The 25,337-nt window shown below is 48.1% G+C and overlaps 1 protein-coding gene across 1 annotated transcript in view; it reads right to left on the minus strand.

Moving 5' to 3' along the window:
- Positions 1-25,337, minus strand: part of LOC129838116 (E3 ubiquitin-protein ligase znrf2-like) — an 83,326-nt gene that overhangs the window by 19,385 nt on the left and 38,604 nt on the right. The window contains exon 2 of the mRNA XM_055904850.1: positions 11,102-11,197. Within this exon, the coding sequence (XP_055760825.1) occupies positions 11,102-11,197 (96 nt within the window). The remainder of the gene's footprint in view (positions 1-11,101; positions 11,198-25,337) is intronic.

Consider the following 25,337-nt stretch of genomic DNA (forward strand, 5'->3'; position numbering starts at 1 on the left):
TGACAAAACGGATGGCACTGTGATAGACTGCATCCAATTTATTGAGTAGGGTTTTGGAGGCTATTTTGTAAATGACATCACCGAAGTCGAGGATTGGTAGGATGGTCAGTTTTACAAGGGTATGTTTGGCAGCATGAGTAAAGGATGCTTTGTTGCGGAATAGGAAGCCAATTCTAGATTTGACTTTGGATTGGAGATGTTTGATGTGGGTCTGGAAGGAGAGTTTACAGTCTAACCAGACACCTAGGTATTTGTAGTTGTCCACATATTCTAAGTCAGAGCCGTCCAAAGTAGTGATGTTGGACAGGCGGGCAGGAGCAGGCAGCGATCGGTTGAAGAGCATGCATTTGGTTTTACTTGTATTTAAGAGCAGTTGGAGGCCACGGAAGGAGAGTTGTATGGCATTGAAGCTCGCCTGGAGGGTTGTTAACACAGTGTCAAAAGAAGGGCCAGAAGTATACAGAATAGTGTCGTCTGCGTAGAGGTGGATCAGAGAATCACCAGCAGCAAGAGCGACATCATTGATGTAAACAGAGAAGAGAGTCGGTCCAAGAATTGAACCCTGTGGCACCCCCATAGAGACTGCCAGAGGCCCGGACAACAGACCCTCCGATTTGACACACTGAACTCTATCAGAGAAGTAGTTGGTGAACCAGGCGAGGCAATCATTAGAGAAACCAAGGCTGTCGAGTCTGCCAATGAGGATGTGGTGATTGACAGAGTCAAAAGCCTTGGCCAGGTCAATGAATACGGCTGCACAGTATTGTTTCCTATCGATGGCGGTTACGATATCGTTTATGACCTTGAGCGTGGCTGAGGTGCACCCATGACCAGCTCTGAAACCAGATTGCATAGCGGAGAAGGTGTGGTGTGATTCGAAATGGTCGGTAATCTGTTTGTTGACTTGGCTTTCGAAGACCTTAGAAAGGCAGGGTAGGATAGATATAGGTCTGTAGCAGTTAGGGTCAAGGGTGTCCCCCCCTTTGAAGAGGGGGATAACCGCAGCTGCTTTCCAATCTTTGGGGATCTCAGACGACACGAAAGAGAGGTTGAAGAGGCTAGTAATAGGGGTGGCAACAATTTCAGCAGATAGTTTTAGAAAGAAAGGGTCCAGATTATCTAGCCCGGCTGATTTGTAAGGGTCCAGATTTTGCAGCTCATTAAGAACATCAGCTGACTGTATTTGGGAGAAAGAGAAATGGGGAAGGCTTGGGCGAGTAGCAGAGGGGAGGGCAGTGCTGTTGTCCGGGGTAGGGGTAGCCAGGTGGAAAGCATGGCCAGCCGTAGAAAAATGCTTATTGAAATTCTCAATTATAGTGGATTTGTCGGTGGTGACAGTGTTTCCTATCTTCAGAGCGGTTGGAAGCTGGGAGGAGGTGTTCTTATTCTCCATGGACTTTACGGTGTCCCAGAACTTTTTTGAATTTGTGTTGCAGGAAGCAAATTTCTGCTTGAAAAAGCTAGCCTTGGCTGTTCTAACTGCCTGTGTATATTGGTTTCTGGCTTCCCTGAAAAGTTGCATATCACGGGGGCTGTTCGATGCTAATGCAGAACGCCATAGGATGTTTTTCTGTTGGTTAAGGGCAGTCAGGTCAGGAGAGAACCAAGGGCTATATCTGTTCCTGGTTCTAAATTTCTTGAATGGGGCATGCTTATTCAAGATGGTGAGGAAGGCATTTAAAAAAAATGACCAGGCATCCTCTACTGACGGGATGAGATCAATATCCTTCCAGGATACCCCGGCCAGGTCGATTAGGAAGGCCTGCTCGCTGAAGTGTTTCAGGGAGCGTTTGACAGTGATGAGTGGAGGTCGTTTGACCGCTGACCCATTACGGATGCAGGCAATGAGACAGTGATCGCTGAGATCTTGGTTGAAAACAGCAGAGGTGTATTTGGAGGGCAAGTTTGTTAGGATGATATCTATGAGGGTACCCGTGTTTACGGAATTGGGGTGGTACCTGGTAGGTTCATTGATAATTTGTGTGAGATTGAGGGCATCAAGCTTAGATTGTAGGGTGGCTGGGGTGTTGAGCATGTTCAAATTTAGGTCGCCTAGCAGCACGAGCTCTGAAGATAGATGGGGGGCAATCAGTTCACATATAGTGTCCAGAGCACAGCTGGGGGCAGAAGCTGAAGCTGATTAACCTGTCTAGGATCAGCGTGGCGCTAGCGGCACACCCCCCCCCCCCCCCACTGAAAAACCAGTGCCGCGAAATTCAAAAAAAATATTTTTTTTAAATATTTAACTTTCACACATTAAAGTCCAATACAGCTAATGAAAGACACAGATCTTGTGAATCCAGTCAACATTTCCGATTTTTAAAATGTTTTACAGGGAAGACACAATATGTAAAGATGTACATCTATTACCTAAAAACACATTAGCATAATCCACCATCTTTTATTTGTCCACCAACACCAGTAGCCATCACCAATTCGGCTAAACTAAGATATTTATAGCCCCTAACCAACAAAAAAACTCATTAGATGACAGTCTGATAACATATTTATGGTATGGGATAGGTTTTGTTAGAAAAAAGTGCATATTTCAGGTAGATGGCATAGTTTACAATTGCACCCACCATCACAAATGGACTAGAATAATTACAATGAGCAACGTGTTTACCTAACTACTAATCATCAAACATTTCGTAAAAATACACAGCATACACGAATCGAAAGACACAGATCCTGTGAATACAGACAATATTTCAGATTTTCTAAGTGTCTTACAGCGAAAACACAATAAATCGTTATATTAGCTTAGCACATAGCAATTAGCAGCCCAGCATTGATTCTAGCCAAAGTGAGCGATAAAAGTCAACATCGCCAAAAGATATTAACTTTTTCACTAACCTTCTCAGAATTCTTCCGATGACACTCCTGTAACATCACATTACAACATGCATATACAGTTTGATCGAAAATGTTTATATTTAGCCACCAAAATCATGGTTAGACAATGTGAAATGTAGACAAGCTGGTAAAGAAAAAGTCCTTGCGCCACTTAGACAGTGATCTACTCTTATACATAAATACTCATAAACGTGACTAAAAAATATAGGGTGGACAGGGATTGATAGACAATTTAATTCTTAATACAATTGCGTTATTACATTTTTTAATTTATCCTTACTTTTCAATACAGTTTGCGCCAAGCGAAGCTACGTCAAAAAACATGGCGTCCTAAGCCACTAAAATGTTTCGACAGAAACACGATTTATCATAATAAAAATGTCCTACCTTGAGCTGTTCTTCCATCAGTATCTTGGGCAAAGGATCCTTTCTTGGGAGAAATCGTCTTTTGGTGGAAAGCTGTCCTCTTGCCATGTGGAAATGTCAACTGCGTTCGGGATGAACTGAAAAGCGTGCCCAACTTTTCACATCGTTGCAAAAATAAATGTCCCAAAATCGCACTAAACGGATATAAATTGCTATAAAACGCTTTAAATTAACTACCTTATGATGTTTTTAACTCCTATAACGAGTGAAAAGATGACCGGAGAAATATAACAGGCTAAACTAACGCTTGGAACAGGTGCGCGCCGGTGTCCTCTAGGCTCATGACGCAGCTCCCAAAGAATGACTAGCTTCAGGGTTTTTTCATTTGTAGGGCCTGTGAACGCGCAATCGACCCCGTTGGAATCGTCATCACGTAAAGGCATCCAGGGGAAGACGTAAGAAGTGTCCGTATAGTCATAGCAACGACAGTGCCCTTTTAACTGACTTCAGAAGAGTGGCCAACATTTCTCAAATCTGACTCCATGTCAGGGAAATTGCTGTAGAATGGGCTCTGTTCCACTTAGAGACAAAATTTCAACTCCTATAGAAACTATAGACTGTTTTCTATCCAATAATAATAATAATATGCATATTGTACGATCAAGGATTTTGTGGGAAGCCGTTTAAAAAATTAGCCAAATTAGCATAAATAGTCTAAACAGCGCCCCCATCCCCAACAGGTTAAACACCTTCAGGATGTAGTGTGTGTGTATTTGTGAGTTAGTGTGTTTGGTGTAAGGGGTGTGCGTGTGTGTGTGTATTTGTGAGTGAGTGTGTGTGTTTGTGTGTGTGTGTGTGTGTGTGAGAGAGAGATAAAAAGCGTGTGTACACACGTCTGTGTTTGCATGTGTGAGTGTGTGCTAGAAGTCAAAGATTACAGCTTCTAACTCTGTTAGTGTGTGTTGTCTGGACTGAGCTCAGCTGGTCATAGTCTCAGGACACACAGACAGGGACAGTTAAGGACCCAGGGAAAAGTCTCGATCAACATTAGACTACACAGGCCTCATAAAGACATTGTTAGCATCTCCCTCTACACAGACCACTGGCCACTCATTTCAATCACTTCACGACACAGGCAAGCAGTTGCACGCACACACACACACACACACACACACACACACACACACACACACACACACACACACACACACACACACACACACACACACACACACACACACACACACACACACACACACACACACACACACACACACACACACTAACCCTCGTTAACATGCGCAGCTGATTCACCATCTTTGAGTCTAACGACAGGTCAGAGGCCTGTGTCGTGATGGAGGACCATATTACTGTGGTAATGGGGTCGGTGACGTTAGCGCGTGTCATGGGTCATCTGTATACCAGACAGACACAGAACGGATGATTAGCAAAACAATCACTGGAAAAACTGTCTCTCTAGCTAGAAACTGGAGGAAGGAAACGTGACACTAAGTGTCCACCCCAAATGGCAGCCTATTCCCTTACTTTTGACCAGGGCCCATTTGGGACTAGGCCTAATTTAAATCATGAGCGCTGACCAAGAGAAGGAATGGCATATTAATACAGTGTATTATTAACCTGAATGCACTGTAATGTAGCCGACAGATGAACACCACCAAGATAAATACCATCATCAATAGTGTCCAGAATGTATTCTACTTCTCTCAAAAACACATGATTTACACCAACGTGACTGTATTAGGATAGATAACGAATCCTATCTAGTATTAGTATATTAGGGAATAGTGTGTAAGTGTACTGTAGTAGTGTACTGTAGATGGAGACAGTGCTAGGACAGGGAAACTAGTGAGCACAGAACTGTTAGACGCCTTCTCAGCAGGTGATTTCTATAGTCATGGAAATGCACACACACAAGTAAAGGTGCGTTTTCCATCAGCAAAGAAGATCAAAACACGCCCTTTTGTAACTTTGTATTTCCACCATGTCCCAGCCAAGAATAACAGAGAGAAACAGGAGTGGTGGGAGGTGTCAATCATGGTACAATATTACCATAAATCAAACAGTGAAACCCTATTCTAACATGGAACAAACTGTAGAAAATGTGGCCTATCTATCTCTATCTGTCAGACCAACAGACTCTCTGATCACCGCCAAGAGAGGGCTGTCTCCAGCCTCCACACTCCAGCCCTGTGGTTCTTTGCAGGCATTGACAAGGCTGTGGAGGGGGAGAGTGCAGCTGGCTTAGGCCTGGTTGATTAAATGGGCAGTCTGGCTCTCTCTCTGCCCCCCCCCCCCTCTCTTTCTCTCTCCTCTCTTTTCCCTCTCCGGGTATGCCTGCCTGCCTGCTGCCCTGCATGTTAAAGCTGGTCCTCTTGGCTCAGTGTCAGAGCAGGGTTCTCTGCTGGGTCTCTCTCCACATTCCAACTTACTGCCAACTTCCATTACAGCAAAAACCCCACAGAAGAGCCTGAAAAGCAGGGACTAATCGATACCTGTCCACACTGACTCATCATCATGGCTTTATCTCCCTGTCCTTACTTTAATTAGCCTATAGGGGCTTCCTGCCCAGCCCGTGCCACACAGAGAGGACTTCGGTGTGTGTGTATGCGTGGCCTTCCAGGTCTAAAAGGAGTCCTTGTGGCTTTAGAGTTGCCCAGGATCTGTGCTGTTGGATCAGACTCAGGACTCAGTGGTGAGTTGTGTTCACTGTTTAGAATGAGAGGAGGCTCAACATTGATCCTGTGGTATTGTCTAAATTCATCTTTAGCCATGGTTTAGTGCTCTCTGTGTATGAGCTGGAGAGAGAAAGGATGCAGGGGATGTATTATACTAGCTAGGCTACCCCTGCCTTTCTCTCTTAGGTAGACACACACGTGTCCCCCTGCCCCCTCATAAAAGCCCAGACATTTCCCCCAGACAGACAGACAGACAGGCAGACAGACAGTCACAACACTAGTCTCCAGCACTAACAGCAGTACTGCAGTGTTCTCAGAGTTCAACACCAACACCCCTCTGTAGCAGTACATCTGACAGGCTACTGTACTGTGTGTCTATATGTGAGTGTGTTTTGTGCTGTCTTCTCCCTGAGTCGTTAGTACAGTGTCACACAACACAGGACTATGATACAGTAACACAGACAGTGAGGGGGCTGGACAGTAAATGCAGTATCTGGAGTGTCCAGTTTGAGGGCCTGGACTGTGGAGGGAGAGTCCCCTCTCTCACTATCATTGGTTGCTCAGGCCTACTGCTACTTCCTGTTTCCTGGTCCAATCAGAGTGTCTCAGGAACAAGACAGTGTAGCATCATGACGTGGCCCTCTTTGGGTATAGCGAGTGCCTTCCCCCTCTCTCTCCTCTCCTACACCCAGGTTCTGTTATCTCAGATCGTACATTCCTGGAGGAGACTCTCTCCCCCTGGCCATGCAGAAAGAGACACATAGAGAGAACAAAGGAACTTCTTCTACATCACAGAACTTGAGAACTGAACAATATCCATGTTTTGAAGAATGTGTAAACGGTCGGTGGAGTAGCCAGCTACGACCCGGTCCATTTTGTTTCATGTTTGTGATCTCATGAAAGACAATACAGCCACATTACCATAACTCTGTTTATACAGGAGCCTCCGTTATGAGGTTTGCGTGTAATTATTGTATAAAATGAATGAGTAAAGATGAAACTATTTGTGAAATGATGTAATGATGTTAATGTGAGAGAATTGCATTCCTTTTAAAGTTGCGAATCCCACTAAGTCATTGGACCACCCGCATGAACACAGACATGATGTGGCTCATGAGACAGCCCTTTTCTACTGTTCTGAATTAAACTCCCACCTTGAGAAATCCTCTTCAGACCATGCATACCTCGATCAGCTGAGGGGGCGAAGGTTGAGTAGAGACCACAAAAACCTCAGTTTAAGCTAAGGTTGTAATGGTTGTTGAATTCCTAACCATACCACGTGGAGCATTGGATACATGGCGGGAAATGGTTAGGGAACCTCCCCTATCATTTCCTTGTAACCATATCTACTGTTTTTTTGTTTATGCATTTCTGTGATCATTTAGTTAGTTAGTAAATAAATTATTAAGACAATTGGTGAATGTATGATTCATAGTAAAGACTGGGTTCGTGCAGATAACCAACAATTTACGACATTTGGAATGAGACTAACGTGAGGTAAATAATAATTCATTAATTAGAAGACTAATTGATCAGATATTAAAATATCTGAAGAGTTATATTAGGAAAATTATAACTTTGTAATCTGAAGATTTTCCTTGGTGCCCCAACTTCCTAGTTAATTACATTTACATGATTAGTTTAAACACGTAATAATAATTACAGAGTCTTCACTTTAATGATGCCAAAGACACGACAGTAGGTAGATATTTCCTAGGACGTGGTGTCACGTCATGTGATAGGGCTGTAGAGTGGTCCATAGGATGTCCTGCTGCAGCCCTGTAGCTCTGAGCATACCCTTCCCCTAGCATGTCTCTCCCACTAAGTGTGTGTGTGTGTGTGTGTGTGTGTGTGTGTGTGTGTGTGTGTGTGTGTGTGTGTGTGTGTGTGTGTGTGTGTGTGTGTGTGCAAACAGAATGCAGCTAGGTCCTCTGCAGTACAGTGGGGGGCATACAGTATGGACAGCATCACATTGTATATGTATGGATGGGAGGGCAAGAGAGAGAGAGAGAGTACAGAGAGGGAGAGAGAGAAAGAGAGAGAGAGAAGGAGAGAGAGAAAGAGGGAGAGAGCGAGCGAGCGAGAGGGTAAGTGAGAGCGGTAATGGGATTCGCTTGGGGAGTAGAGCCAGTGAAAAATAAGCTTCCTCTCTTTCTCTCTCCTGTCCCGTACTGCAGAGGAATAGAACAGGTAGAAACACAGAGCTGGCTGTCAGAGTGGTGCTGAGAGAGGAGAGAAGAGAGGAGGAGAGGAGAGAGGGGAGGGCTCAGTGATAATCTCTCCTGTCCACCTCCTTTACACTCCTACCCACATGACTGATGAGCCACACCAGACCTGCACAAAGGGAACACTAACAATCATCTCTCTCTCCATATTCACACACACTCTTTACTAAAACTGTAGAGTAAAGTGTATCTCTATCTCACCCTCCTTCTGTCTCTCCCTCTCTATTTTCCTTTTCCCCCCCCCCCCACTATCCCTGTCTCTCTCATACTCTCCCTCCGGACACAGAGATTAGCTAGAGAGGAGTGGAGAGTGTAGAAATCCTGGAGGACAGCATAGGACACTGTGCTCAGGAAGAGAATGACTGGCTGAAAAGAGGCTGTCTACAGGGGTACCAGGGAAGGCCAGGACAGGGGGAGCAACCTATTCAGAGAAGGATGGGAGGGGGGAGTAAAGAGAGTGAAAGTCATGACTCACCATTCATACCCCAGCCAGTCTTCTCTAAGGTCTATTAACCCAGTAAAATGGCTTCCATTACTGGAGAATGTGACACATCTCTGATGACCAGCAGGTTTTAAAAAAAAGCTGTTGGGCTGTTTAAAACCCTGGGATTATCTTTAAACAGCAGCACTTGTCCTCTCTGTCAACTGGGTGCGTTTAAAAAGCCCTTCTTCAGGCTGAGGGAGACAAAACAAGCGGTTTAAAGTCCACATGACTGATACATCCGTCTGGGGCTTGACCATATACTTGGTCTCATGTGATGCAGGCAGGCAGGGGAGAGGATTGTGTCACAGAGAGGCAGGGGAGAGGATTGTGTCACAGATAGCACATAAACACAGGCAACCACAATATCAGGAGTGAAGCACACACACACACACACAACGGGCTACCACCCCTTAATTCATCTCCCCACTGTGTTTGATGATGGATGACTTTCCCTCAGTCTTGTTGATGTATAAGAAAACAGGTCTACTGACCTTCAGCCATCATCAGCCCAATGCTGTTACATCACAGTCACACTAAAAACAAGCAGACACAGAGAAACTGCGGCTGCCACCCTTACCCACTCCTGAGCCAAGATGAATGCCTGTTTGACTAAGCTTTAACAGCAAGTCACTGTGGACTGAAGCTCCATGATCCAATAATATAACAGTTATACAAGTTTCCAGAATTTGAATTTGCTGAAAAAACTAATATTGGCTACATGAGCTGCCAGAGGCATGTGAGAGGACTGCTCAGAGAAGAGAAACAGACACATATTATTGCATCAGAAGTCGCTATGTCTCAGTGTCGAATGCACACTGGGCTATGTTGTTGATGTTGAGGAAGTCATGGAATATACAAGAGCTAACAATACATTTGTGTGATTATTATTAATCTTATCAGTAAAATTTCACCCAAATGGCCCTCTATTCCCTACATAGTGCATTACTTTTGCCCAGGTCACATAGGGCTCTAGTCAAAAGTAGCGAATGAGGTGCCATCTGGGATGCAGACAACATGCAGTCATTTGTTTTCTAACTAACTGAATCCTACATGCTGACTTAGTGCTTAGAAGGGGCCACTACTACAAACTCCTCATTAGGGCGTTAGGCAATGACTTCCAGAGCCTGGGACCATCGTAGGAAGTATTTCCACGTAGAGTTGGAGTGGAAAAGAGAGGCAGGGAGATACAAGTGTGTGAGGCAGAAATGACTGAGTGTGTGTGTGTGTATGTGTGTGTGTGTGTGTGTGTGTGTGTGGTATGTGCTACTCTGTGCTCCAGAAACACACAGTGAGCTTGAGGTCATATCCCCTTGAGGAAGCAAGAGGAAATTAGTCAGTCCTTTAAGACTGTTAAGATTGCTCTTAATAAAACAAATGCCACTGGGCCTTTCTTAATATAAGTTGTTGAACTCGGCTTCTTCTCAACCAGGAATGTAAACAGGGCTAAAAGTAAGCCAGGGGGCTCCAACTTTCCCCTCTCACTGCTGTATCCTAGTTTATATCTCCCCTGCAGAGATTACAGTATCAAATACATTACATGTTTTCACTGTCATTCACATAAACACTGTCCACTTAAGACTTGCGACCTGTTCAGTTTGTTTATGAAGATATGGCCCATAAATCAATTGGACCAGTCGTCAAAAAGAGAATAAGAAACCAGGGGGAGATGCAATTGATTATGAACCTTAGATTACAATTATTTATGGAGTAGATCACTCATAACCATAGTAATATGACTTGTTCTTCCACTGAGCCTCTACCCAGCCTGTTATGATGTACTTGGCTGTGTGTTGGCACCATAGTAATATGACTTGTTCTTCCACTGAGCCTCTACCCAGCCTGTTATGATGTACTTGGCTGTGTGTTGGCACCATAGTAATATGACTTGTTCTTCCATTGAGCCTCTACCCAGCCTGTTATGATGTACTTGGCTGTGTGTTGGCACCATAGTAATTCCACTGTGTGTTTATATAGACTGACAATGACTGAAAACATGCAAAGACTGATTAAGGCATTAAAGCGGCAACACAATGGGAGACAAATGAAAGATATATAGAGAGAGTTTGTGTTTGAATTGAACTGCAGAGAGAGGAGAGAGTTATTTTGATCAATTTAGGCAGACAGTATTGGACAGATCAGGAAGTCCAGTGACAGTGACCGTCCCTCTGTAACAGATCTGCCATAAAACACTTTGTCTTGCCATTATGATTACACAGACACAGAGCTAACACCTGCTGTGACGCCAGTCACATTAGTCATTGAAGGGGAGGAGGAGTGGTATTTTAACTGCCAAACATCAAGCAGCTCATTCAGACACTGTCTGACAGCAACCATGTTGCAATAAATTAGCTTGTCAATTAACTCACAGACAGCCACGGCAACATCTTGTCTGGCCACACACACTAAGCCCTTCCTCTTCACAAGCACCAGTTCAGCAAAGGAGAACAGTTTGGGGGTAGGGTAAGCAGTCTTACCGTTATACGTCACTCTGGGTTTGGTCAAGCACAGGACGATGTGTAGATCGATCTCATCCGTGGAGACAAACTTGGAGCAGACAGGGCACATGAAGCCTGCATGGAGGGAGAAGGGAGGAGGAAAGGAAGACAAAGTGGTAAATATCAGAAACCTAATTCTGTAAAGGGTAATCATTAAGTACCTATACTGTTACCATAACACAGCATCACACACCCAAACCCCTCCGCCCAGCCACCACAACATTCTCTCTCTGACATTACAAACTGAATTCTCCCTATTACATTCTCCTGCAATTACATTCTATGAGTCACACTCAATAATCTCCCTGGGATATTAACAGCAAAGATGAATTAAAATGAGGTGATATTTAACACTGATTACAAAGCTTGTCTTAACATTATCACTATGATGCAGCAGACTGCAGAGACGCTCTTTAAACTGAGATGATTAATGATGGTGTTTGGTAGCTCTGCACTAAACAGTTAACACAACTAGACAGCCAAACAGACTGACAGACAGGGTTAATGTTGGTATCGATGATGTGGTATGATAACGTGTGGTTAGTGTAGGACTGATAGGGATAGTATAGGAAGTATCTATCATTGACTGGAATAGCAGCTGGGCTTATGGCAACCACCTCGGGTGGGAGGGAGTGTGTGTTTGTATGTGAGTGAGTGAGTGAGTGAGTGAGTGAGTGAGTGAGTGAGTGAGTATGTATGTATGTATGCGAGTGAGTGTGTGTGTGTGAGTGTGTATATATGTGAGTGAGTGTGTGTGTGAGTGTGTATGTATGTATGTATGTGAGTGAGTGTGTGTGTGTATGTGTGAGTGTGTGTGTATGTATGTATGTATGTATGTGAGTGAGTGTGTGTATGTGTGAGTATGTATGTATGTATGTATGTATGTATGTGAGTGTCTGTGTGACATTATTGCATCAATATTAACACCTGCTCACCATCCATCCCTTGAGTCCAGCCAGTCCAAACTGATAACAGCTCTTTCCTGCTGTCAATAACCAAAAGCTCGTTGGGTGGACAGTTCTCATCATTTCATCATTAATAAAGATCATTTCTAAACACCAGACGGAAATCCGCTGTTTCTATGTCAAAGATGTTCTATTTCAGTCTTCTGTGATGTATATAAAGTGTAATATTAGGATGCATACTCACAAGTACATGGTACAGGTGTCTTATTTTTTAAGCCCATAACCATGTGTGTGAGGTGTTACTTTTGTTTCAAAGTAGAATTGTTTAAGACTACCAAGAAACACTCTGTGTGTCCCTGATTTAGCACCCTGAAGTAAACAAACAAACAAACACAAACATTGTGTGTTTGTACAGTATGTGTGTGTTTGTGTGTGTGTGTGTAGTATGTGTATGTGTGTGTAGTATGTGTGTCTGTGTGTGTGTGTGTGTTTGTGTAGTATGTGTGTGTGTGTTTGTGTGTGTGTGTAGTATGTGTGTGTCTGTGTGTCTGTGTGTGTGTGTGTGTGTGTGTGTGTGTGTGTGTGTGTGTGTGTGTGTGTGTGTGTGTGTGTGTGTGTGTGTGTGTGTGTGTGTGTACTGTATGTGTGTCCGGACTGATCGAGTCTGTCACCCTGGTCTACAAGGCTCCTGGGATAAAGAGATTATTCAGCAAGTGGCCAACAGGTTCTCACCTCAAGGCCCTGTCCCCCCTCTGCTTATCATACACATCATATCCTCCAGCTCACTATAGTATACACAGTGTGTGTGTGTGTGTGTGTGTGTGTGTGTGTGTGTGTGTGTGTGTGTGTGTGTGTGTGTGTGTGTGTGTGTGTGTGTGTGTGTGTATTTCCAGATTATTTCCTGTAAAATACATCCTGATGTGTGCATGCAAATAGACCCACAGGCACATTAACCAGGTTTCCATCTAACCATTTCATGGAGAAGAATTACCTGACGCATAAAAATTACAGTCATGTCGGTACAATTTGATACATTCGGACAGACCATTTGTTTGTTCCACAAGGTGGGATCTTGTGTCGGTAAAATGAATTATGCGAGAAATGGTGTTTATGCCTTTATGTGCAAACATTGATATAATAATCAACATATCAAAATAAACTCGGAATCGAGGCATGATATGCGCCCACCGTCACAACGTTAAAAAGCATTTAAAGTTCATAAGCAGATGAAATCAGTTATGATGAACTTCACATGGTGGTTAAGTGCATGGTGGTCATGCACATTTCCAATAGGCTAAATATGGAGGGTAGGCTATTATTTTAATGCTGTTGACATAATGATCAGTGCTTGGCTGCCAATTATTAAATAAAATGATCTCGCTCTTATCCATATCTAACCCCCTGTCCATTTTATCATTCAAGTCTTGTCTAGAGAGAGAGCCTGAAGCAAAACTAGATTGTGCATGTTTGTGTGACAAAACGATCTGTAGTTGAAATTGTGATTGAAACCTATGTAACTTATGTCTTTTAATTGGTACATGGGAACTTAACTGCAGAAGTCACTTTTGAGTGCATCGTCATCACGCAGCCTTTTGTCCACAAAAAGTGGTGGGAACCTACACATATTGTTTTTATGCAGATTTTAGAATAGTCTCCAATTGGATGGAACCCCAGCTATGGACACACACCAGACTGATGTATTATGAGGATGCACTTTCCAGGAAATGAATCTGGAAATACTCAGTCACAACACACACCCCCGTAGACCCTGCACTCCTACAGGCAACAATCAATCTCTAGCCCAACTCAACTCTGCAGATCTGATGACAATACTGTAGAACATTTCGGGGGGTAGCCCTGTCTGGGACACGGACCCGGGTTTAGCGAATGTAAAGCCAACACCTTAACCATTAGACCGAGAGGTCCGAACCTCTTGACGAGGTTGCTAGGTGTTGGGTTAAACTTGCTACATTACCCCCTTTCCTTCGGGAAAGCGTGTCCCCACACTTCTCTTTATCAAGTCTCTCACATCACATGTACACGCCTCTTCAATGGCTTCACATCCCACTTCCGATACCAATGCGTGTGTGTGTCTGTGTGTGTGTGTGTCTGTGTGTGTGTGTGTGTGTGTGTGTGTGTGTGTGTGTCCAGGTATTTTCAGAATAATTTCCTGGAAAATGCCTCCTCAGAATATATGACTCATCCTGGTGTGTGTGCGTATAAACAGACACCAGTGTGTGTGTGTGTGTGTGTGTGTGTGTGTGTGTGTGTGTGTGTGTGTGTGTGTGTGTGTGTGTGTGTGTGTGTGTGTGTAGATATTGGCTGTACTAAATGCTAATCCCTTTCTGTGGGGAGGGTATTGGAGAGGAGGAGTGTCCCACTTCCAGCAGGGACTAGAAGAGATAAGAGGTGAGAAATTCAAAGCTGAACTACTACACAACTCCCTCAGCATAAGCTTCAACAGACCCATTCAAATTGGGAATGCAATCCTCCTCTGACTAACTGGGGGGGTTAACCATCTCTCCTTCGCTCACCTCCTCTTCCCTCCCTCCATTTAGACACCAAGCTGACACCCTGCTGCTCTGGCTCTGGCACAGCAGACGAGGCAGACTATGATGGGGAGAAGGGCAGCTGTGACCGTCTCTGTGTCTGTGCTCACTATAGGGCACACAGAGTAGGGAGGTGTTGCTAGCATGGTATGTCTTCCAACTAGGCCTATAGGGCAGAATGTGGCACAGTGGGACTGTAGCACGGCCTGTCTGGCCAGCTGTAGGGACTAGGGCTCAGGTCCAGCCTGTCTGGCCAGCTGTAGGGACTAGGGGTCAGGTCCAGTCTGTCTGGCCAGCTGTAGGGACTAGGGGTCAGGTCCAGCCTGTCTGGCCAGCTGTAGGGACTAGGGGTCAGGTCCAGCCTGTCTGGCCAGCTGTAGGGACTAGGGGTCAGGTCCAGCCTGTCTGGCCAGCTGTAGGGACTAGGGGTCAGGTCCAGCCTGTATAGCCAGCTGTAGGGACTAGGGGTCAGGTCCAGCCTGTCTAGCCAGCTGTAGGGACTAGGGGTCAGGTCCAGCCTGTCTAGCCAGCTGTAGGGACTAGGGGTCAGGTCCAGCCTGTCTGGCCAGCTGTAGAGACTAGGGGTCAGGTCCAGCCTGTCTAGCCAGCTGTAGGGACTAGGGGTCAGGTCCAGGCTGTCTGGCCAGCTGTAGGGACTAGGGGTCAGATCCAGCCTGTCTAGCCAGCTGTAGGGACTAGGGGTCAGGTCCAGCCTGTCTGGCCAGCTTTAGGGACTAGGGGTCAGGTCCAGCCTGTCTAGCCAGCTGTAGGGACTAGGGGTCAGGTCCAGCCTGTCTAGCCAGCTGTAGGGACTAGGGGTCAGGTCCAGCCTGTCTAGCCAGCTGTAGGGACTAGGGGTCAGGTCCAGCCTGTCTGGCCAGCTGTAGGGACTAGGGGTCAGGTCCAGCCTGTCTAGCCAGCTGTAGGGACTAGGGGTCAGGTCCAGCCTGTCTGGGCAGCTGTAGGGACTAGGGGTCAGGTCCAGCCTGTCTAGCCAGCTGTAGGGACTAGGGGTCAGGTCCAGCCTGTCTGGCCAGCTGTAGGGACTAGGGGTCAGGTCCAGCCTGTCTGGCCAGCTGTAGGGACTAGGGGTCAGGTCCAGCCTGTCTAGCCAGCTGTAGGGACTAGGGGTCAGGTCCAGCCTGTCTAGCCAGCTGTAGGGACTAGGGGTCAGGTCCAGCCTGTCTGGCCAGCTGTAGGGACTAGGGGTCAGGTCCAGCCTGTCTAGCCAGCTGTAGGGACTAGGGGTCAGGTCCAGCCTGTCTAGCCAGCTGTAGGGACTAGGGGTCAGGTCCAGCCTGTCTAGCCAGCTGTAGGGACTAGGGGTCCAGCCAGTCTGGCCAGCTGTAGGGACTAGGGGTCAGGTCCAGCCTGTCTAGCCAGCTGTAGGGACTAGGGGTCAGGTCCAGCCTGTCTGGCCAGCTGTAGGGACTAGGGGTCAGGTCCAGCCTGTCTAGCCAGCTGTAGGGACTAGGGGTCAGGTCCAGCCTGTCTGGCCAGCTTTAGGGACTAGGGGTCAGGTCCAGCCTGTCTAGCCAGCTGTAGGGACTAGGGGTCAGGTCCAGCCTGTCTGGCCAGCTGTAGGGACTAGGGGTCAGGTCCAGCCTGTCTAGCCAGCTGTAGGGACTAGGGGTCAGATCCAGCCTGTCTGGCCAGCTGTAGGGACTAGGGGTCAGGTCCAGCCTGTCTAGCCAGCTGTAGGGACTAGGGGTCAGGTCCAGCCTGTCTGGCCAGCTGTAGGGACTAGGGGTCAGATCCAGCCTGTCTAGCCAGCTGTAGGGACTAGGGGTCAGATCCAGCCTGTCTGGCCAGCTGTAGGAACTAGGGGTCAGATCCAGCCTGTCTAGCCAGCTGTAGGGACTAGGGGTCAGGTCCAGCCTGTCTAGCCAGCTGTAGGGACTAGGGGTCAGGTCCAGCCTGTCTAGCCAGCTGTCGGGACTAGGGGTCAGGTCCAGCCTGTCTAGCCAGCTGTAGGGACTAGGGGTCAGGTCCAGCCTGTCTAGCCAGCTGTAGGGACTAGGGGTCAGGTCCAGCCTGTCTAGCCAGCTGTAGGGACTAGGGGTCAGGTCCAGCCTGTCTGGCCAGCTGTAGGGACTAGGGGTCAGGTCCAGCCTGTCTGGCCAGCTGTAGGGACTAGGGGTCAGGTCCAGCCTGTCTGGCCAGCTGTAGGGACTAGGGGTCAGGTCCAGCCTGTCTGGCCAGCTGTAGGGACTAGGGGTCAGGTCCAGCCTGTCTAGCCAGCTGTAGGGACTAGGGGTCAGGTCCAGCCTGTCTGGCCAGCTGTAGGGACTAGGGGTCAGGTCCAGCCTGTCTGGCCAGCTGTAGGGACTAGGGGTCAGGTCCAGCCTGTCTAGCCAGCTGTAGAGACTAGGGGTCAGGTCCAGCCTGTCTAGCCAGCTGTAGGGACTAGGGGTCAGGTCCAGCCTGTCTAGCCAGCTGTAGGGACTAGGGGTCAGGTCCAGCCTGTCTAGCCAGCTGTAGGGACTAGGGGTCAGGTCCAGCCTGTCTAGCCAGCTGTAGGGACTAGGGGTCAGGTCCAGCCTGTCTGGCCAGCTGTAGGGACTAGGGGTCAGGTCCAGCCTGTCTGGCCAGCTGTAGGGACTAGGGGTCAGGTCCAGCCTGTCTAGCCAGCTGTAGGGACTAGGGGTCAGGTCCAGCCTGTCTGGCCAGCTGTAGGGACTAGGGGTCAGGTCCAGCCTGTCTAGCCAGCTTTAGGGACTAGGGGTCAGGTCCAGCCTGTCTGGCCAGCTGTAGGGACTAGGGGTCAGGTCCAGCCTGTCTAGCCAGCTGTAGGGACTAGGGGTCAGGTCCAGCCTGTCTAGCCAGCTGTAGAGACTAGGGGTCAGGTCCAGCCTGTCTAGCCAGCTGTAGGGACTAGGGGTCAGGTCCAGCCTGTCTGGCCAGCTGTAGGGACTAGGGGTCAGGTCCAGCCTGTCTAGCCAGCTGTAGAGACTAGGGGTCAGGTCCAGCCTGTCTAGCCAGCTGTAGGGACTAGGGGTCAGGTCCAGCCTGTCTGGCCAGCTGTACGGACTAGGGGTCAGGTCCAGCCTGTCTAGCCAGCTGTAGGGACTAGGGGTCAGGTCCAGCCTGTCTGGCCAGCTGTAGGGACTAGGGGTCAGGTCCAGCCTGTCTAGCCAGCTGTAGGGAATAGGGGTCAGGTCCAGCCTGTCTAGCCAGCTGTAGGGACTAGGGGTCAGGTCCAGCCTGTCTGGCCAGCTGTAGGGACTAGGGGTCAGGTCCAGCCTGTCTAGCCAGCTGTAGGGACTAGGGGTCAGGTCCAGCCTGTCTAGCCAGCTGTAGGGACTAGGGGTCAGGTCCAGCCTGTCTGGCCAGCTGTAGGGACTAGGGGTCAGGTCCAGCCTGTCTAGCCAGCTGTAGGGACTAGGGGTCAGGTCCAGCCTGTCTAGCCAGCTGTAGGGACTAGGGGTCAGGTCCAGCCTGTCTAGCCAGCTGTAGGGACTAGGGGTCAGGTCCAGCCTGTCTAGCCAGCTGTAGGGACTAGGGGTCAGGTCCAGCCTGTCTAGCCAGCTGTAGGGACTAGGGGTCAGGTCCAGTCTGTCTAGCCAGCTGTAGGGACTAGGGGTCAGGTCCAGCCTGTCTGGCCAGCTGTAGGGACTAGGGGTCAGGTCCAGCCTGTCTAGCCAGCTGTAGGGACTAGTGGTCAGGTCCAGCCTGTCTAGCCAGCTGTAGGGACTAGGGGTCAGGTCCAGCCTGTCTGGCCAGCTGTAGGGACTAGGGGTCAGGTCCAGCCTGTCTAGCCAGCTGTAGGGACTAGGGGTCAGGTCCAGCCTGTCTGGCCAGCTGTAGGGACTAGGAGTCAGGTCCAGCCTGTCTGGCCAGCTGTAGGGACTAGGGGTCAGGTCCAGCCTGTCTAGCCAGCTGTAGGGATTAGGGTTCCAGCCAGTCTGGACTCCGGATGTACTGAGTCCATACAGATCATCTAAAGGGGACGCAGACCATCTCCTACTACGTGTTTAGTCTGTCTGTATGACTGTTCACCTGACATCTCCAGCCTTCACGTGAGAAGCTATCTATCTGTCTGACCACATGCAGCGTAATACCAACCCAACACGGCTGCTTGCTTGGTGTTAAAGGTAACACACTCCGATCTAATGACTGTCCTTTGTGTGTGTGTGTGTGTGTGTGTGTGTGTGTGTGTGTGTGTGTGTGCGTGCCTGCGTGGGTGTGCCTGTGTGGGTGTCTGTGTGTATTTGTGACTGTGTGTGTGTGTGTGCCAGGATGAGTGTCTGTGTTGTGTGTGTGTGTGTGTGTGTAAGTGTGTGTGTGTGTGTGCCAGCGTGGGTGTCTGTGTGTGTGTGTGTAAGTGTGTGTGCGTGCGCCAGCGTGGGTGTCTGTGTTGTGTGTGTGTGTGTGTAAGTGTGTGTGTGTGTGCCAGCGTGGGTGTCTGTGTGTGTGTCCTCTCTGTGTTTCTGGGTTATTTACTGTAAACCATGGCCACAGGAGCAGCTGCATATTAACCAATGACCACATCAACACAGAGCAGGCCAGGGCTAGATCCAGGACCAAGATGCCAGAGAACAGCAACTCACACGTCTTACACCAACACACACAGACCACAGTACTCCTACAGGCAACAACCTACGTCAAGCCTAACTCAACTCTGCAGGGGGTACAGCTAGATGTACAGATCTGAAGATAATCCACTGGCATGAACTGTATAGGCCTACAAGCCAGCTACCACGCAGTAGACTGTAACTGTCAGAAAGCCTGCTGTCTGGGAAGGGGAATAATGAGCTCAATTGTACTGGTAATCATGTTCATCTTGTCTCAACATCTGTGTCTATGTGTGAGTGTGAGAGAGAGAGAGTGTGAGAGAGAGAGAGAGCGAGAAGTGAGAGAGAGAGAGAGAGAGAGATAGAGAAGTGAGAGAGCGATAGAGAGAGAGAGAGGTGAGAGAGAGAGAGAGCGAGAGAGAGCGAGAGAGAGCGAGAGAGAGAGAGCGAGAGAGCGAGAGAGAGAGAGCGAGAAAGAGAGAGAGAAAGCGAGAAAGAGAGAGAAGTGAGAGAGATAGAGAGAGAGAAGTGAGAGAGATAGAGAGAGAGAGAAGTGAGAGAGAGAAGTGAGAGAGAGAAGTGAGAGAGAGAGCGAGAGAGAGAGAGAGAGAGAGCGAGAGAGTGTGAGAGAGAGAGAGCGAGAGAGAGAGAGTGTGAGAAGTGAGAGAGAGAGAGAGAAGTGAGAGAGAGAAATGAGAGAGAGAGAGAGCGAGAGAGAGAGCGAGAGAGAGAGCGAGAGAGAGAGCGAGAGAGAGAGCGAGAGAGAGAAAGTGAGAGAGAGGGAAAGAGAGAAGTGAGAGCAGACTGTTGGTAGAATTCTCTCCTCTCCTGCAGAGAAAGGTTGCACAACATAACATAGCTTTGGCAGCTAGTCTACATCTTTTATCTGGGTATTTCGATTTGCGTCATGCTGCATATAAAAAACATTCATTCTCTGATCACGGTGTTGTTTAATTGACTGGAATTAAATTAAATTATAAGTGAATGTTGAGAGAGAGGGACATTTAATTGAAGGAATGACTATGGAGGAATGGTGGAGAGCTGAGGTGGAAACTTTATCTTGATAAACACACTAGAGTTAGTGACATCATCAGAGCAATAACATGAGGTGACAGTTTGACAATCAGTGGGTTTTCAAGACACCCAAAGTCACTTTACATAGTCAAGATAATCAGCATGATCATAAAGTAATAAAATAAAAGACAGAGTTGTTATGCATGGTCTTAAGGGTGATGACGTTCACAAGTCAGCATGATCGAGCCCATACAGACTGGTAATAAGGAAGACCCCCCTGTCCCTTCTTTTATACACATTCTTAGTCGAGGTTACTAAAACATTGATCTCAATATCATATTTGGTCAAATACAAGTAAAGGAACAGAACAGAAAACAAAAAGTGGAAAGTAAAAAACATCCCCAAGCAAATGTTCTCCCAGTCAGTCAGTCCCATGGGAAGAGGAGAGAGGCCAGCACCATTAGCAACAGCCAGATAAGGAGAGGAGATGATGAGGAGAGGAGGAGTAGAGGAGGAGATGAGAGGAGGAGATGGGGAGTAGAGGAGGAGATGGGGAGTAGAGGAGGAGATGGGAAGTAGAGGAGGAGATGAGAGGAGGAGATGGGGAGTAGAGGAGGAGATGAGAGGAGGAGATGGGGAGTAGAGGAGGAGATGGGGAGTAGATGGGGAGTAGAGGAGGAGATGGGGAGTAGAGGAGGAGATGAGAGGAGGAGATGGGGAGTAGAGGAGGAGATGAGAGGAGGAGATGAGGAGTAGAGGAGGAGATGAGAGGAGGAGATGGGTAGCAGAGGAGGAGATGAGAGGAGGAGATGGGGAGTAGAGGAGGAGATGAGAGGAGGAGATGAGGAGTAGAGGAGGAGATGAGAGGAGGAGATGGGGAGTAGAGGAGGAGATGAGAGGAGGAGATGGGGAGTAGAGGAGGAGATGAGAGGAGGAGATGAGGAGTAGAGGAGGAGATGAGAGGAGGAGATGGGGAGTAGAGGAGGAGATGGGGAGTAGAGGAGGAGATGAGAGGAGGAGATGGGGAGTAGAGGAGGAGATGAGAGGAGGAGATGGGGAGTAGAGGAGGAGATGAGAGGAGGAGATGAGGAGTAGAGGAGGAGATGAGAGGAGGAGATGGGGAGTAGAGGAGGAGATGAGAGGAGGAGATGGGGAGTAGAGGAGGAGATGAGAGGAGGAGATGGGAAGTAGAGGAGGAGATGAGAGGAGGAGATGGGGAGTAGAGGAGGAGATGAGAGGAGGAGATGGGTAGCAGAGGAGGAGATGAGAGGAGGAGATGGGTAGCAGAGGAGGAGATGAGAGGAGGAGATGGGGAGTAGAGGAGGAGATGAGAGGAGGAGATGGGGAGTAGAGGAGGAGATGGGAAGTAGAGGAGGAGATGAGAGGAGGAGATGGGGAGTAGAGGAGGAGATGAGAGGAGGAGATGGGTAGCAGAGGAGGAGATGAGAGGAGGAGATGGGTAGCAGAGGAGGAGATGAGAGGAGGAGATGGGGAGTAGAGGAGGAGATGGGGAGTAGAGGAGGAGATGGGGAGTAGAGGAGGAGATGGGGAGTAGAGGAGGAGATGAGAGGAGGAGATGGGGAGTAGAGGAGGAGATGGGGAGTAGAGGAGGAGATGGGGAGTAGAGGAGGAGATGGGGAGTAGAGGAGGAGATGAGAGGAGGAGATGGGAAGTAGAGGAGGAGATGAGAGGAGGAGATGGGGAGTAGAGGAGGAGATGAGAGGAGGAGATGGGTAGCAGAGGAGGAGATGAGAGGAGGAGATGGGTAGCAGAGGAGGAGATGAGAGGAGGAGATGGGGAGTAGAGGAGGAGATGGGGAGTAGAGGAGGAGATGGGGAGTAGAGGAGGAGATGGGGAGTAGAGGAGGAGATGAGAGGAGGAGATGGGGAGTAGAGGAGGAGATGGGGAGTAGAGGAGGAGATGGGGAGTAGAGGAGGAGATGGGGAGTAGAGGAGGAGATGAGAGGAGGAGATGGGTAGCAGAGGAGGAGATGAGAGGAGGAGATGGGTAGCAGAGGAGGAGATGAGAGGAGGAGATGAAAGGAGGAGATGGGGAGTAGAGGAGGAGATGGGAAGTAGAGGAGGAGATGAGAGGAGGAGATGGGAAGTAGAGGAGGAGATGAGAGGAGGAGATGGGGAGTAGAGGAGGAGATGGGTAGCAGAGGAGGAGATGAGAGGAGGAGATGGGAAGTAGAGGAGGAGATGAGAGGAGGAGATGGGTAGCAGAGGAGGAGATGAGAGGAGGAGATGGGTAGCAGAGGAGGAGATGAGAGGAGGAGATGAAAGGAGGAGATGGGGAGTAGAGGAGGAGATGGGGAGTAGAGGAGATGGGAAGTAGAGGAGGAGATGAGAGGAGGATATGTGGAGTAGAAGAGGAGATGAGAGGAGGAGATGGGGAGTAGAGGAGGAGATGAGAGGAGGAGATGAGGAGTAGAGGAGGAGATGGGGAGTAGAGGAGGAGATGGGGAGTAGAGGAGGAGATGAGAGGAGGAGATGGGGAGTAAAGGAGGAGATGGGGAGTAGAGGAAGAGATGAGGAGATGGGGAGTAGAGGAGGAGATGAGGAGTAGAGGAGGAGATGAGAGGAGGAGATGGGGAGTAGAGGAGGAGATGAGAGGAGGAGATGGGGAGTAGAGGAGGAGATGAGGAGATGAGAGGAGGAGATGGGGAGTAGAGGAGGAGATGAGAGGAGGAGATGGGGAGTAGAGGAGGAGATGAGAGGAGGAGATGGGGAGTAGAGGAGGAGATGAGAGGAGGAGATGGGGAGTAGAGGAGGAGATGAGAGGAGGAGATGGGGAGTAGAGGAGGAGATGAGAGGAGGAGATGGGGAGTAGAGGAGGAGATGAGAGGAGGAGATGGGGAGTAGAGGAGGAGATGAGAGGAGGAGATGGGGAGTAGAGGAGGAGATGAGAGGAGATGGGGAGTAGAGGAGGAGATGAGAGGAGATGGGGAGTAGAGGAGGAGATGAGAGGAGATGGGGAGTAGAGGAGGAGATGGGGAGTAGAGGAGGAGATGAGAGGAGGAGATGGGGAGTAGAGGAGGAGATGGGGAGTAGAGGAGGAGATGAGAGGAGGAGATGGGGAGTAGAGGAGGAGATGAGAGGAGGAGATGAGAGGAGGAGATGGGGAGTAGAGGAGGAGATGGGGAGTAGAGGAGGAGATGGGGAGTAGAGGAGGAGATGGGGAGTAGAGGAGGAGATGGGGAGTAGAGGAGGAGATGGGGAGTAGAGGAGGAGATGGGGAGTAGAGGAGGAGATGAGAGGAGAAGGGGAGTAGAGGAGGAGACGAGAGGAGAAGGGGAGTAGAGGAGGAGATGAGAGGAGAAGGGGAGTAGAGGAGGAGATGGTCTATGCTTGTAGGCTATGCAGCAATGTCACATAGATCATTGTATTTAATTTTCGACAAAGCCGTTAAGTGAATACTCTCCCAAGTAAACAAATACTAATGTCCATTCCGATATTCAAATATTCAAATATTTGGTACAGCAGCAACAAATAGCATTAGGTACATCATGCTCTGTTCAAATTAGGAACCCCTTCCTTATCTCAGGATCTCCTATAAATCAAACCAAAGGCCTGCGTCAGCATCTATCCCATCTAGCCCCCAGCCTCAATCTTATTAAATCCCATGTATGTATTACATTATTATTACAACCTACCTTATCATTTTATGGATCGGCAGGCTAGCTCTAAATGGGATGGTGCGTGGGGCCTGGCCTGAGAACTTCCTTCCCCTCTCAGCGCTATTGTCACTATTTCAATTATTTATTTGATCTCTTTTTCTCTTTAACTCTGCATTGTTGGAAAAGGAACCATAAGTAAGCTTTTCATTGTTAGTCTACACCTGTTGTTTACGAAGTGTGACAAATAAACTTTGATTCGATTTGACTTGTATGTCACCAGGACCCTAACACGCTGGACAGGACAGCCAAGCAGAGACAACCAACCTGACTATGACAACAAAGATGACGCAACATACAGTCAGCCATTTAACCATCAGATTATAGCAAATACATAGTGACAGCAGCCTAAAATGTGGACTTTTCCATATTTATCATCGGCAGCCTAAAAAGCCTTCTACAAACCAGTGCTGCCATGCAGCCTGGAGTCTGCCATCAAGCAAGGGTCTGGGCAAGGAGCTGTTCTCCACTCCCCAGTCCCCTGTCCTGCACTCTCTCTGCCACATCAATGATTGATTCTGAGGGCTGGAGCCCCAGGAGAGAGCAGGGGGCAGAAGCATCTCTGCCTGGCGATGGAGCGGGGGATCTGGGCTGAGCAGAGCTAGCGTCCCTGGTCCCTGGGACCTCCATGGTGCTGCTGGTGATGATAACGTCACCGTAGCTTTAGCCTGATAAGCTCTGTGGTACATAAAATTCCTCTGGCTGGGTAGACCGGCTGACTGGTTGGGACATTATTACACAGACAGACATGAATGTTGTATGATTACTGCTAAAAGTATGAGTATAGACTGAGACACAGAGAGAGAGAGAGAGAGTGAAATAGAAAGCAAAATAGAGAGAAATAGATAGAAAGAGAATGAGTAGAGAGAGAGAGACAAAAAGAGATTATACACTGAGTATACTAAACATTAGGAACACCTTCCTAATGTTGAGTTGATGAAAATGCTGAAAATGATTATCAGTTGAAGTTGAATTGAACAGTGTTAAACAATCAGAATGGAGAAAGACTCATTAAATTCACATAGAATGTATGTGTTGCTACTCTAGGGCCACACTACTCATACAGCAAGTTTAGAGATTTTATTATTCAAAAACATCAAATACCATCAAATTACTGTACTTTTTTTTATACCCGTGATTTGATATTTTGGCCATATCGTAGAGCGTTTGTTGACTCCATTGCATCCCACAGTTGTTTCAAATTGGCTGGATGTCCTTTGGGTGGTGGACCATTCTTGATACACACGGGAAACTGTTGAGTGTGAAAAACCCATCAGCGTTGCAGTTCTTCACACAAACCAGTGTGCCTGACACCTACTATCATATCCCTTTCAAAGGCACTTCAATCTTTTTTCTTACCCATCCACCCTCTGAATGGCACACTTACACAATCCATGTCACAATTGTCTCATGGCTTTAAAATCCTTCTTTAACCTGTCTCCTCCCCTTCATCTACACTGATTAAAGTGGATTTAAGTGACATCAATAAGGGGATCATAACTTCACCTGGATTCACCTGGTCAGTCTATGACACGGAAAGAGCAGGTGTTGTTAATG

Source organism: Salvelinus fontinalis, chromosome 38 (genome assembly GCF_029448725.1).
Source record: "Salvelinus fontinalis isolate EN_2023a chromosome 38, ASM2944872v1, whole genome shotgun sequence".
In the NCBI taxonomy this organism is placed as follows: Eukaryota; Metazoa; Chordata; class Actinopteri; order Salmoniformes; family Salmonidae; genus Salvelinus; species Salvelinus fontinalis.